At 41.9% G+C, this 13,468-nt stretch overlaps 1 protein-coding gene and 4 non-coding genes across 6 annotated transcripts; all 5 read left to right on the top strand.

Annotated features, from left to right (window-relative positions):
• The first annotated feature begins 8,810 nt into the window (after positions 1-8,810).
• Positions 8,811-12,675, top strand: RPL17 (ribosomal protein L17). 2 transcript variants are annotated; one of them, XM_067699129.1, is made up of 7 exons: positions 8,815-8,983; positions 9,623-9,675; positions 9,766-9,806; positions 10,340-10,474; positions 10,733-10,831; positions 11,758-11,949; positions 12,594-12,675. In XM_067699129.1, the coding sequence occupies exons 2-7, from the start codon at positions 9,636-9,638 to the stop codon at positions 12,639-12,641; spliced, it is 555 nt and encodes a 184-aa protein (XP_067555230.1). In that variant the 5' UTR covers positions 8,815-8,983; positions 9,623-9,635; the 3' UTR covers positions 12,642-12,675. The 2 variants fall into 2 exon arrangements, with proteins under 2 accessions (XP_067555231.1, XP_067555230.1); XM_067699130.1 differs by lacking the exon at positions 10,733-10,831 and having other exon boundaries at positions 8,811-9,675.
• On the top strand, positions 9,480-9,545 carry LOC137204263 (small nucleolar RNA SNORD58). Its single transcript, XR_010933498.1, has one exon. It is a non-coding gene; the product is annotated as a small nucleolar RNA SNORD58 (small nucleolar RNA).
• LOC137204264 (small nucleolar RNA SNORD58) lies at positions 9,887-9,951 on the top strand. The gene has a single exon (XR_010933499.1). It is a non-coding gene; the product is annotated as a small nucleolar RNA SNORD58 (small nucleolar RNA).
• LOC137204260 (small nucleolar RNA SNORD58) lies at positions 10,576-10,641 on the top strand. The gene has a single exon (XR_010933496.1). It is a non-coding gene; the product is annotated as a small nucleolar RNA SNORD58 (small nucleolar RNA).
• Positions 11,999-12,062, top strand: LOC137204261 (small nucleolar RNA SNORD58). Its single transcript, XR_010933497.1, has one exon. It is a non-coding gene; the product is annotated as a small nucleolar RNA SNORD58 (small nucleolar RNA).
• Positions 12,676-13,468: the final 793 nt, after the last annotated feature.

Consider the following 13,468-nt stretch of genomic DNA (forward strand, 5'->3'; position numbering starts at 1 on the left):
GAAGGACACTCTGACATAAATCACAGCAAGATCTTTTTTGACTCACCTCCTAGAGTAATGGAAATAAAACCAAAAATAAACAAATGGAACCTAATGAAACTTAAAAGCTTTTGCAAAGCAAAGGAAACTACAAACAAGACAAAAAGACAAACCCCAGAATGGGAGAAAATATTTGCAGATGAAGCAACGGACAAAGGATTAATCTCCAAAATATACAGGTAGCTCATGCAGCTCAATATTAAAAAAAAAAACCCAATCAAAAACTGAGCAGAAGACCTAAATATACATTTCTCCAAAGAAGACATACAGATGGCCAAGAGGCACATGACAAGTTGCTCAACATCACTAATTATTAGAGAAATGCAAATCAAAACTGCAATGAGGTATCACCTCACACCAGTCAGAATGGGCATCATCAGAAAATCTACAAACAACAAATGTTAGAGAGGGTGTGGAGAAAAGGGAACCCTCTTGCACTGTTGGTGGGAATGTAAATGGATACAGCCACTATGGAGAACAGTATGGAGGTTCCTTAAAAAACTAAAAATAGATTTACCATATGACCCAGCAATCCCACTATTGGGCATATACCCAAAGAAAACCATAATTCAAAAAGACACATGCACCTCATTATTCATTGCAGCCTATTTACAATAGCCAGGACATGGAAGCAACCTAAATGCCCATCGACAGACAAATGGATAAAGATGTGGTACATATATACCATGGAATCTTAGCCATATAAAGGAACGACATTGGGTCATTTGTAGAGACATGGATGGATCTAGAGAGTGTCATACAGAGTGAAGTAAGTCAGAAAGAGAAAAACAAATGTCATATATTAACGTATATATGTGGAACCTAGAAAAATGGTACAGTTGAACCAGTTTGCAGGGCAGAAATAGAGACACAGATGTAGAGAACAAACATATGGACACCAAGGGGGAAAGTGTCAGGGGGGAGGGGATGAATTGGGAGATTGGGATTGACATGTATACACTAATATGTATAAAATGGATAACTAATAAGAACCTGCTTTATAGGGCTTCCCTGGTGGCGCAGTGGTTGAGAGTCTGCCTGCCGAGGCAGGGGATACGGGTTCGTGCCCCGGTCCGGGAAGATCCCACATGCTGCGGAGCAGCTAGGCCCGTGACCCATGGCCGCTGAGCCTGCGCGTCCGGAGCCTGTGCTCCGCAACGGGAGAGGCCACAACAGTGAGAGGCCCGCGTACCGCAAAAAAAAAAAAAAAAGATAAATTTAACATGTAACCAGGCAATTCCACTCCTAAGTAACTATCCAAGACAAGTGAAAACATATGTCCATACAAAAACCTGTACTCAAAAGTTTGCAACAGGTTCATTCATCAGAGCCAAAAACATGAAACAACAGAAATGTCCATCTACTGCTGAACTGGTAAACAAATTGTGAGATAGCTGTACGATGGAATTCTATTCAACAATAAAGGAATGACTTACTGATACATGCAATAATCTAAATGAATCTCAAAAGCATCGTGCTAAATGAAAGAAGCCAGACATAAAATACTACATACTGTAGGATTCACATGGCATTCTGGAAAAGGCAAAACTACAGCGACAGAAAGTAGAGCAGTAGTCGTTAGGTTCCATGGGTGGGAGAAGGAGATTGGTTCCAAAGAAATGTTAAAAAACAAAGCCTAACCGAGTAAATTTGAAGAGTTCATTGGCTTTATTAAGTGATTTATTTAATAAATCATTTAATTAGTTGTCAGCATCCCAACTAGCAAGTAGAAAGGTGCTCTGAGGAGCTGTACAAAGTGGAAGGTTTTTCAAGGCAGAGAGGGTGGGACAAGGAAGTAAAAAACAAAAGAAAGGATTATTTCAGGCAAGATCACCTGCTATTGGGGGAAGGGCAGGGGTCTATCTTGTAGATTACCTCACTAGCGTTAATCAGGAAATTCCAGACTGGAATTTTATATTCCACTCCTGAAAGAATCTGAAACTACAATTAGGTTACAGACTAAACTTTGGTGTGCTGACCTGGGAGTCACTTAGCACGAGTGACTCCATTTTGGGCCTACTACCTTTTTTTTAAACAGAGACATAAGGGAATTTTGAGGGGTGATGGAAGTGTTCTAGATCATGATTGTGGTGGTAGTTATATGACCACGTACATCTGTCAAAACTTAATAAATTGTATGCTTAAAACTGGGGGAATTTTATTGTATATAAAGTATACCTCAATAAAGCTGATTTGTAAAAATCTAAATCAGCTGTTTCTGGTAGTTGCTTTGGGAACGAGCTCAATTTTCTAAAAGTCAATAAATAAAGGAGAAAATTAAGTTTTATCCTGCCTATCCTGTGTGAAATATATTTCAAATAGTGGAAACAGGGAAAATTCTTTTTTACACAAGTCCAATTAAAAAATGCTAATGGGGATTCCCTGGCAGTCCAGTGGTTAGGACTCCACACTTTCACTGCCCACATCAGGGTTCATTCCCTGTCAGGGAACTACTAAGATCTCTCAAGCCGCGAGGCACAGCCGAAAAAAGAAAGCTAATTAGGGGGAAAAATCACCACTTTTTAACATCTGATTAAATAATGCATCTAGGCAATGAATTTCAAGAGCTGCTAAAGCCATTAGATAAAGAGCTGATGTGGGGGACTTCCCAGAGACTTCCCTGGCGGCACAGTGGTTAAGAATCCGCCTGCCAATGCAGGGGACACAGGTTCGAGCCCTGGTCCAGGAAGATCCCACATGCCGCGGAGCAATTGAGCCCACGCGCCACACCTACTGAGCCTGCGCTCTAGAGCTCTAGAGCCCGCGAGCCACAACTACTGAAGCCCGCGCGCCTAGAGCCGGTGCTCCACAAGAGAAACCACCGAAACCACCACAATAAGAAGTCCGTGCACCGCAAGGAAGAGTAGCGCCTGCTCGCTACAACTAGAGAAAGCCTGCGTGCAGCAACGAAGACCCAAGGCAGCCAAAAATTAATTAATTAATTAATTTAAAATGCTGATGTGGGATTTTCTAATGAAGGGATCAGACTGACATCTCCTGAACTCACTTACCCATCTTAATACGGGTAAAAATGAGACAATCATGACATTTTGTCTATCCTGATGTGATGTAATGATAAATACATAGTACCACTTATGAAGTTTTCTTGCCCCCCCAAATGGAACGGAATCTGATCAAGCTTCAAGGTATAATTCCAGGAAAATTGAAAGACAGAGGAAAATGTTCAATGATACCATGAGGATGTAATTAGCCAAAATCTAAAGTGTGGGAAATTCTATAAGGCAAGTGATCTAGTCTTTGCAACAAGTAAGTGGAATGGGGTGGAGAGTGGGGGGATTACAAAGAGAATATGAAAAAGAGAAATAGTTATAGATTAAAAGTGATTTGGGGGCTTCCCTGGTGGCGCAGTGTTTGAGAGTCCGCCTGCCAATGCAGGGGACGTGGGTTCGTTCCCCGGTCTGGGAGGATCCCACATGCCGCGGAGCGGCTGGGCCCGTGAGCCATGGCCGCTGAGCCTGCGCGTCTGGAGCCTGTGCTCCACAACGGGAGAGGCCACAGCAGTGAGAGGCCCGCGTACCGCAAAAAAAAAAAAAAAGTGATTTGGGAGATATATCTCACAACCATAATATTTGGATCTTGTCTGGATCCTGATTTGAACGAACTGTAAAAGCCTTTCTGAGACAGAGGAAGTTGATCACAAAGTAGGGTATGAGGTGTATTAAGAAATTATTGTTGTTGTTTTAGGTATGATAATGGTATAATGGTTATAAGAAGAGGAAGAAGATGAAGAAGAAGGAGAAGGAGGAGAAGGGGAAGAGGAGAGAGGAAGGGGGAAGGGGGAGGGAAGGGGGAGAGAAGGGGCAGGGGAGGGGAAAGAGATTCTTAACCACTAGAGATACATACTGATGTACATACAAATGAAAGAATATATTTGGGATTTAAATACTGTAAGAAAAGGGAGAGGAAGTGGTGAAAGTTGGGTAGGGAGGAAGAAATACATAAAACAAGAAAGACAAAATATTGATTACCATTGAAGTTTTTTTTTTTTTTGCAGTATACGGGCCTCTCACTGTTGTGGCCTTTCCCATTGTGGAGCACAGGCTCCGGACACGCAGGCTCAGGGGCCACGGCTCACGGGCCCAGCTGCTCCGCGGCATGTGGGATCCTCCCGGACCGGGGCACGAACCCGTGTCCCCTGCATCGGCAGGCGGACCCTCAACCACTGTGCCACCAGGGGAGCCCAGCCATTGAAGTTTAATGTGAGTACCTGCAGGCTCGCTCTATTGCTCTCCCTCTACCTTTGTGTGTTTTGAAATTTTATAAATTAAAACTTCTTTAAGCTTTTAATCGGACCAAATAGAATACTTACTTTATTATTCCTTGCTCCTCCGCCAGGCACAGCATTTTGTACCTCCTGCAGCTCAGGCCAAAATCTGGGAGCCGTCCTTGATGACTAGCTTTCCCTCACTTGCCACATCCAATCCATTAGCAAGTTCCATTGACTCAGCTTCCAAAAGATCCCCTGAATCTGATTCCTCTTCACCATCTCCACTGTGGCCAGCCTAGTCTAAGCTGTCATTAGCTCTTGCGAGAACCTCTGCCTCCCTCTCCGTGACCTCACCATTGCCCTTCACACTCTACTCTCCACAGAGCTCTCAGTCGTTTATTTAAAGCATAAATCTTATCACGTCCCTTCCCTGCTGAAAGCCCTTGTGGTTTTCTGTGACAATTAAAACAGATTCCAAGTACCAAGTCAGGACCCATGTACCCTGACCAGCCCCCCTGAAGTGGCCCCTGCCAACCTCCTGTTCTCTGAGAGGATTAGGGGTATCCTGCCACTACTCAAATGGAATTATTCTGCTCCAGACTGTGGTGTCCTCTGAGGTTGGCAGGAAGGATCCTCTTCTGGCCCATCTCCAAACTCTACTGCTCCTCAGAAACACTGCCCCACCTGCTTATGAATGAAATACTTCCTTTAGCTATTCATGTTCCTCCATTCAATCCAATACACAATACCTCTGGGAGGTGTCATTCATAAAGCTAGTTTTCCTTTGTTATACAGACATACCTGTTTTATTGCATTTCACTTTATTGCCCTTCCCAGATTTTAAGGTTTTTACAAATTGAAGGTTTGTGGCAACCGTGCCTGGAGCAGGCCTCAGCGCCATTTTTCCAATAGCATTTGCTCACTTCGTGTCTCGTTTTGGTAATTCTGTCAGTAATTCCATCTTTTTCATGATTATTATATGTGTTATGGTGATCTGTGCTCTTCAATGTTACTATTGTAATTATTTTGGGGTGCCATGAGCTACGCCCATATAAGACAGCAAAATTAATCAATAAATGTGTGGGCTCTGACGGCTCCACTGCCCAGCCATTCTCCCACCTCTCTCCCTCTTCTGGGACCTCTCTATTCCCTGAGACACAACAATATTGAGATGAGGCCAACTAATAACTCAACAAAGGCCTCCAGGGAATTCCCTGATGGTCCAGTGGTTAGGATGCCACGCTTTCACTGCCAAGGGCACAGGTCCAATTCCTCATTGGGGAACTAAGATCCCACAAGCTGCAAGGCACAGCCAAAAATTAAAAAATAGCAAAGTCCTCTAAGTATTCAAGTGAAAGGAAGAGTCACACATTCCTCACTTTAAATCAAAAGCTAGAAATGATGAAGCTTTGTGAGGAAAGTATGCCGAAAACCAAGACAAGTCAAAAGCTAAGCCTCTTGCCTCAAGCAGTTGGCCGAGTTATGGGGTGGAGGGGGGTTGCGGCGCAGGTTCTTGAAGGAAATTAGAAGTGCTACTCAGTAAGCACACAATAATAAGAAAGTGAAACAGCCTTTTGGCTGGTATGGAGAAAGTTTCAGTGCTCTGGATAGTTGACAGAAGACCAAACCAGCCACAATATCACATAAGTCAAAACTTAATCCAGAACAAAGCTCTAACTCTCTTCAATTCTGTGAAGGCTGAGAGAGGTGAGGAAGCAGAAGAAAAGTTATCCAGAGGATCTAGCTAAGATAACAAATGAATGTGGCTATACTAAACAACAGACTTTCAGGGTAGATGAAACAGGCTTCTGTTGGAAGTAGATGTCATCTTGGAATATCATAGCTAGAGAGGAGAAGTCAATGTCTGGCTTCAAAGCTTCAAAGGACAGAATGACACTTGTTAGGGGCTAATGGAGCTGGTGATATGAAGTTAAGCCAATGTTCATTTGCCATTCTGAAAATCCTAGGACCCTTAGGAATTATGCTAAATCTACTCAGCCTGTGCTCTATAAATGGAACAACAAAGCCGGGATGACAGCACATCTGTTTACAACATGGTTTACTGAGTATTTTAAGCCCACTGTTGAGACATACTGCTCAGAAAAAAAGATTTCTTTTGAAATATTACTGCTCATTGGCAATGTACCTGGTCACCCAAGAACTCTGATGAAAATGTACAAGAAAATTGATGTTGTTTTCATGCCTGCTAACATAACATCCATTCTGCAGCCCGTGGATCAAGGGGTAATTTTGGCTTTGAAGTCTCATCATTTGAGAAATACATTTCGTAAGGCTGTAGCTGCCATAGATAGTGATTCCTCTGATGATCTGAGCAAAGCCAATTGAAAACCTTCTGTAAAGGATTCACCGTTCTAGTTGCCATTAAGAACATTCACAGGAGTTTGGAAGAAGTTGATTCCAGGCAAGGTACAAAAGTACCAACTTTTACAGCTTATAATCAGGAAATCACGTGAGTTTTACCAAAATCTCTTGAATTCATCCACCACTCTCTATTCTCTTTGTAAAAATATTAAACTGAACCTGATCAGTTCAAGCCACCACCATCTTTTGCCAGCCTCTGGTCTTGCCCCTGAGGCATCCCAAATGTCTCCCTGTGGAGTGATTTTTTCAATAGTGAATCTGATCAAGTCACCTCACCCATCCCCCAAGGGTCTAAACACTTTGAAAAGTCCCTCATTGACCTTAAGGTAAACTTCAAACTCCTTGGCAGACAAATAGGTTCCTTCCAGATCAGGTTTGCCACTCGACCTTACCTCGCCCCACCCACACCCAAAAAGAATCCAAACAATTGCAGTTCTCATAGCAGAATTTTCTTGCTGGTAATAATAGTTATTTTTCTCTTTCTGTATTGCCATGGCCAGCTAGCTCCTCCTGGTCATTCATGGTGCAGCCGCCATGTCATCTGCTCAGGGGAGGCTTTCCTACTCCAAGTGCTCACCCTACTTTAGCAAGTTCACACTGTATTCTAATTGGCTGTTCACCTCCTAGTTCCCTATTTCTCTGTCCTTACCCTCATTCTAAGACTGTGGGTTCCTTGATGGCCGAGACTCTCCTAGGACCTCTTAGAGCATAGCATCTAGCACAGCGGCAGCCACATAAGTGTTTAATGAATATTCACTGAATGGATGAATGAACAAATCAATTGATTGCTAAGGATTACCACTGTCTGCAGTACACTATTGTTTTAATAATTAAAATTTCTGCACAATACATATAATAAAATTAAAATAAAGAATTAAAAACAGATTGAAGAAAATATATGTATATCAAATACAATTTAAAGAGTTCATTTAAGTTTTCTGGGAAAATCACAGAGGCCGTAAAAGGAAGACCTAAATCTAACAGCAGTCACACCACCAGTGACTGTAAAGGAATAACCAGACAGATGACCTTGGCGAGGAAGAAAATGTCCCTTGGCATTTTTGTTTTCAAGGAACGGTTATCCTTTCCCATATGAAGATCTACAAGTTGCAGTGGGGAAACCAGACCCCATTCTTGAACAAGACCCTTCTGATATTACATCCTTCACAAGGGTTGCTTTACAATTGATTGGGTGATGGTCTTAAACTGAGAATTTTCTGATTAGCATAATTACATCCCATCCTTTGCATCTTCCTAATTGTCCCTTTACAAATCATTTTCATATAATCACATAACCAAACCTAACAAATGTTGACGAATAAATGTCTTGTCTATACCTAATAATAGGTGGTCTTGTCCTAGAACTACAAACCTTTTCTTTAAAACTTTTTATTTTATATTGGAATATAGCTGATTAACAATATTGTGTTAGTTTCAGGTGTATAGCAAAGTGATTCAGTTATATATATACATGTATCTATTCTTTTTCAAGTTATTTTCCCATTTAGGTTGCTACATAATATTGAGCAGAGCCCCCTGTGCTATATAGTAAGTAGGTCCTTGTTGGTTATCCCTTTTTTTTCTTCAATATTTATTTTATTTTGGTTGAGCTGGGTCTTAGTTGCGGCATGCGGGATCTTCACTGCAGCATGTGGACTTCTTAGTTGCAGCAAGCATGTGGGATCCAGCTCCCCAACCAGGGATCGAACCCGGGCCCCCGGCATTGGGAGCGTGGAGTCTTAACCACTGTGCCACCAGGGAAGTCGTGGTTATCCATTTTAAATAGAGCAGTGTGTACATGTCAATCCCAAACTCCCTAACTATCCTTCCCCCCCACCCCGCACCTTTCTCCCTGGTAACCATAAGTTCGTTCTCTAAGTCTCTGAGTCTGTTTCTGAACAAACCTGTTTTTAATTGATTGATATTTAGAATCCATAACTTTATTTCTGGAAGCAAAAAAGAAGAATTTTGAGACGGTCCCTAAAGGGGTAATTCGTTTCCAGATCTTGTCAAACATATTCCACACTCCCTTTCTCTTCCGCCCTCCCCCACCTCTCCAAATCTCGTTCCTTTGGCTGGGAGTCTCGCGAGATGTCGAGTTCTCATGAATTCTCCCATGAACCACCGCTCTTCCTTTTCCGGTCAGCGGCCTGAGGTAGGTGTTTCTTTGGCGAGTCTTCCGAGTGGGGAATCCTCTGGTTATCGCTGCCATCCTGGCCTTGGCGGTGCCAATTTCGAGACCCTCGGGAGGAGGACTCTCGCGGCTACTGATTTCTCTCTGGGAGCGGCGTTCTGTGCGGGGAGACGTGTCGGAGTACCCCGCTTGGCGCCCCGGTGCTCTTAGGCCTCAGCGGGGCGCGATGGTTGGGAAGGGGGTTGGCCGGGCGTACAGGCAGGCTGTGGTGGTTCCCGACTCCGGAGGCCCAGTGTTTTCGCGCTGAGTGGTGGCTGCTAACGCAGCGCATTTGTGGCCGCATCGAGAGAAATTTGGGGGGCGGGGTAAAGTCAAGTAGGGTCGAGGCTTTTATTCAGTGGCCGAACGTTAAATGTTTCGAGTTCAGCGGCGCTTAAAGCGGGTAATTGAAAGTGTGGGAAAAAGACTGGATTACGTGTGAAGTTGGCGTGAGTAAAGGAGGTTTCTGTAGGGGGAGCCTGTAGAGGGTTGTAGTGGGTCGAGTTAACTCGTCTGAAGGATCCAGGCTTGGATTGAAACAGGCTGTGTTTTCTTCCAGAGGGTAAAAGGAATGATGTCCTTGTCACTAGTCTAGTGTCAGCACTGCTGTAGTCACTGGTAGTTCCACACGGGAAGAAACAGTGGATAGAAGGATGGCTGCGATGATGGCATTTCTTAGGACACCTTTGGATTAATCATGAAAACAACTACTCTCTGAGCAGCTGCGGGCAGCGTTTAGTACATAAACCGTGTAAGTTACTGTAAATAATGTTGACAGAATTATACTTGCTCGTTTCCAGGTGACCTCTAAAAATGGTTCGCTATTCACTTGACCCAGAAAATCCCACAAAATGTAAGTGAACACGAAACATTTTTTATTTTGGAGTAAGAGGCAACAAGATGCCCAGAATTAACCCAAACTTTTCTTTTTGGTATTTTTTAGCATGCAAGTCGAGAGGTTCAAATCTTCGTGTTCACTTTAAGGTATGTGAATCATAGTTATGCTCTAAAAGAGTTGTTTCACGAGTTCTAGTGAGTATTTTTTAGCCATTCTAAAAAGGTAGCTGCGGTGATGCATTTCTTAGGACACCTTTGGATTTACCGTGAAAATCAATCGATTTTGAGCAGCCACCTTTTGGTCCGTGATCATCAGTATATAATGAGTACTTTGATTTAGGATTTGTGGAATTGGGTAAAACTACCAGAGAACTGCTTGAGAACCTAGTGTGCATATTAAGATATGGGACACGTAATTGTAGTTCATAAGATGATGGAGAACGTATTAAAGTGAGTAAACATGCTTAGGGTTCACTTGTTTCCACCTTCAAACCAAACCTCCCTCGGCTCATAATCACAGATTTTTATTCTTCATTGTATCAGCTCACGTCCTAATAAATGGAAAGGTTTTGGCTGTTGATAAATGTTGACGTGTCGAAAATGTTAGAATTTAATGTTTAAAATTTGTGATTTTTAAAAAAATACATGGTTAACTCACAGCTTATATTATTTATACTTAGAACACTCGTGAAACAGCCCAGGCCATTAAGGGTATGCATATCCGAAAAGCCACTAAGTATCTGAAGGATGTCACTTTAAAGAAGCAGTGTGTGCCATTCCGTCGCTACAATGGTGGAGTTGGTAGGTGTGCCCAGGTGAGAATTCATAGTTGTCATTTAAAAAGACAAACTGTTAGAGAAGGTGATTGGAGGGAGTAAGAATGGCCATGATCTGCCTTTAATCAGGCTCTTTCTGGTTGCTGTGATGACAATCTTAGGACACCTTTGGATTAACCATGAAAAAAAAACATTTTCTGAGCAACCTTGGTGTTGGTTAAAATAAACTCATCTTGTAACATTGATTTAAATTGGGGGAAGTGACGAATGGGCTCTCTGGTTTTGTTTGTTTTTTAGGCCAAACAGTGGGGCTGGACGCAGGGTCGGTGGCCCAAAAAGAGTGCTGAATTTTTACTGCACATGCTCAAAAATGCAGAGAGTAATGCTGAACTTAAGGTACCCAAACCATAAATATCTTTATACATGTAACTTGGATTGTTATTCAGTTGAAGTTGCTGTTGTCCAGATTTATTTCCTTGATTGTCTTGCTTTCTCAAGTAGCTAAATTCTCCATTAAAAGAATTCTCTTAAATCTCTACCTCCAGTTTCCAACAGACCAAAATTTTTGTCTGTAAAGCATTTCAGGAGCATGGTCTGCAGTTACTTCAAGCTTAAGTCTATAGAATTTCCCCCCCTATAATCCCAGTACATGCAAAAGAAACGCTTTTTTTCCCTTGAGTATTTTACCAAGGGTTTGTAAACTTTCTTGTGCCATGGACCTTTTTTACACTATGGTTTGTGAATCCCTTCACAGGATATTTTAAAATATAATAAAATATGTACTATTCCAAAGGAACTGTGATTGCCGTAGTAATGACTAATGTGGTTTGTTGCCTACATTCATAGTTGAGAGGCATTAAATTTCAGTTAGAAGTTAAAAGAACTATGTTTAACTGAACAAAACCTGTGTCAACAAAACAGGTTTATCCATTTGAGGAATTATCCATTACCCTTTTGCATTTTGAAAATTGGGTCAGAACTGGAATTAATGTGGGTCTGTTCAGCTGTAGCCCTTCTAGCTGCTAAGCCTTGCTGTCAAAATTCTGTTTATCATCAAGGCTTAGAAATAGACATAGATGCTACCAGATCCTGTAACTCCACTCCTTTATGAATGCCACTTACAAACTTGGTGCATTTAGCACGGAGTTTTGGTAGTTAGATTTAAGGAAGGACACTTAGAATAAAGGTTAAAAAAACCTGCTTGAACAAATATGCTATTTAAAGTCCTAAGGATTGCCTTTCAAATTATTTTTTTTCAGGCAGGGACTTGAATGATGCAGTATGTGGTATTAAGATAAAGATGTTACCTGATTTTGTTCCAGGGCTTAGATGTAGATTCTCTGGTCATTGAGCACATCCAGGTGAACAAAGCCCCCAAGATGCGGCGCAGGACTTATAGAGCTCATGGTCGGATCAACCCATACATGAGCTCTCCGTGCCACATTGAGATGATCCTTACTGAAAAAGAACAGATTGTTCCTAAACCAGAAGAGGAGGTTGCCCAGAAGAAAAAGGTCAATTACTTAGTCTCTGCTCTGTTTATTTGGTGTGTTAGATTTGTGGTTGCTGTGATGACTAACTTAGGACACCTTTGGAATAACCATGAAAGGAGACTATTCTGAGCAACCAGCAACCTCTTCTAACCATTTTATTTTGGCTTTCATGGGTCTCATTAGTTTCTTGATTAACAGTGAATAGTAACTTTGTATTGTTCAGTATGTTAAAACCATGTGATTATCTGCTTATGTCCCCACCTAGATGTCCATAGCCAGTTCAAATGCAACATGTCCAAAACTGGGCTCTCCTCCCTGCCCCCCAATAAGCTTGTTTTCAGTATGTTTAAGCCTGAAACCTGGGAGTGATTCTTCACACCTAATGGTGTGATCCACCTAATGGATTTGTCTTCTATTGATTTTATCATTAAATATTATCCTCCATCCTTGCTGCCACTTAGTTCTAACCAGCTGGGCACCCTGGCTGCCGTCTTGGTTATCTCCTGCTTACTACTGTGATGTCCTCCTGGCTGCCCTTCTCCCCATACCACTTCTCTATGCCAAAGGACTCTTCATGTTTTTCCCTTTATGTTGAAATTTCCAATTACTCTTTCATTGAGATACAATCTTCTGGAATCTTAATAGTGCATTTTTCTTTTCCCCAGATATCCCAGAAGAAATTGAAGAAACAAAAACTTATGGCCCGGGAATAAATGCTGCAAAAAATAAATGCAAATGAAAGTAAAAGCAGAGTGTTGGTTGTCTTAATTAGTAAATCTGTTTCAAGTGTCATCACAAAATGGATCAAATGAGTTTTCATAAAACATGCTGTTTTGCATCTTTTGGTGCTTTGCGTAAAATGGAATTAGAACATGGGGAAATTTCTGAATCTCTTTTCCACCCACTTTATTGAGGTTTAACACACTGTACAGTCTTCAGTAGCATTTAGTATATTCATTTATGCATCCGTCAGCACAGTGAATTTTAGAGTTTTTCATGATCCCAAAGAGGAACCTTGGTAGTGGTTGGCTGTCACCTCCCCCCAATCCAGTGCTGGGTGACTACTTGCCTATTTCTGACGGTAGATTTGCCTATTCTGGACAATTCATATAAATGAAATCACAGTGTGACCTTCCTCACTGGCTTTGACTTGCTTGACTTAGCATGATTTTTTCAGGGTTGTAGCATGTACCTGTGGTTCATCATATCATTTGGGGCTTTTTTTCTTTTAGCTACTGTTAGTGTTGCTGTGAACTATAAAAGTTCCTGTGTGGGCATATTTTCCTTTCACTTGCATGTATACCAAGAGTGGAATTCCAGGGTCATAAGGTAATTTTAATGAACACTGGAGGAACTGCAGGACTCCTAAAGCAGTTCCGTTTACAGTGCGACCAGCAGTGGTTCAAATTTCTTCATCGCTTAGATTTCGCCGATTATAGCTGTCCTAGTGGGAGGAAAGTTGTATGCCCATTTCTTGTAAAAATACCCGCTCAAATGTGACGATGTTAATTTCCCCTGCTCTTGAATTTAAGACCCTTGT

This window comes from Pseudorca crassidens, chromosome 12, assembly GCF_039906515.1.
Source record: "Pseudorca crassidens isolate mPseCra1 chromosome 12, mPseCra1.hap1, whole genome shotgun sequence".
Classification (NCBI taxonomy): domain Eukaryota; kingdom Metazoa; phylum Chordata; class Mammalia; order Artiodactyla; family Delphinidae; genus Pseudorca; species Pseudorca crassidens.

What these genes read in the sequence shown, in the direction of transcription:
- RPL17 (XM_067699129.1), top strand. Translation starts at nt 9,636, where the DNA reads ATGGTTCGCTATTCACTTGACCCAGAAAATCCCACAAAAT. An exon ending in GAGTTGGTAGGTGTGCCCAG is followed by an intron (nt 10,475 to 10,732) that starts GTGAGAATTCAT and finishes TTTGTTTTTTAG; the next exon opens with GCCAAACAGTGGGGCTGGAC. An exon ending in AGAGTAATGCTGAACTTAAG is followed by an intron (nt 10,832 to 11,757) that starts GTACCCAAACCA and finishes ATTTTGTTCCAG; the next exon opens with GGCTTAGATGTAGATTCTCT.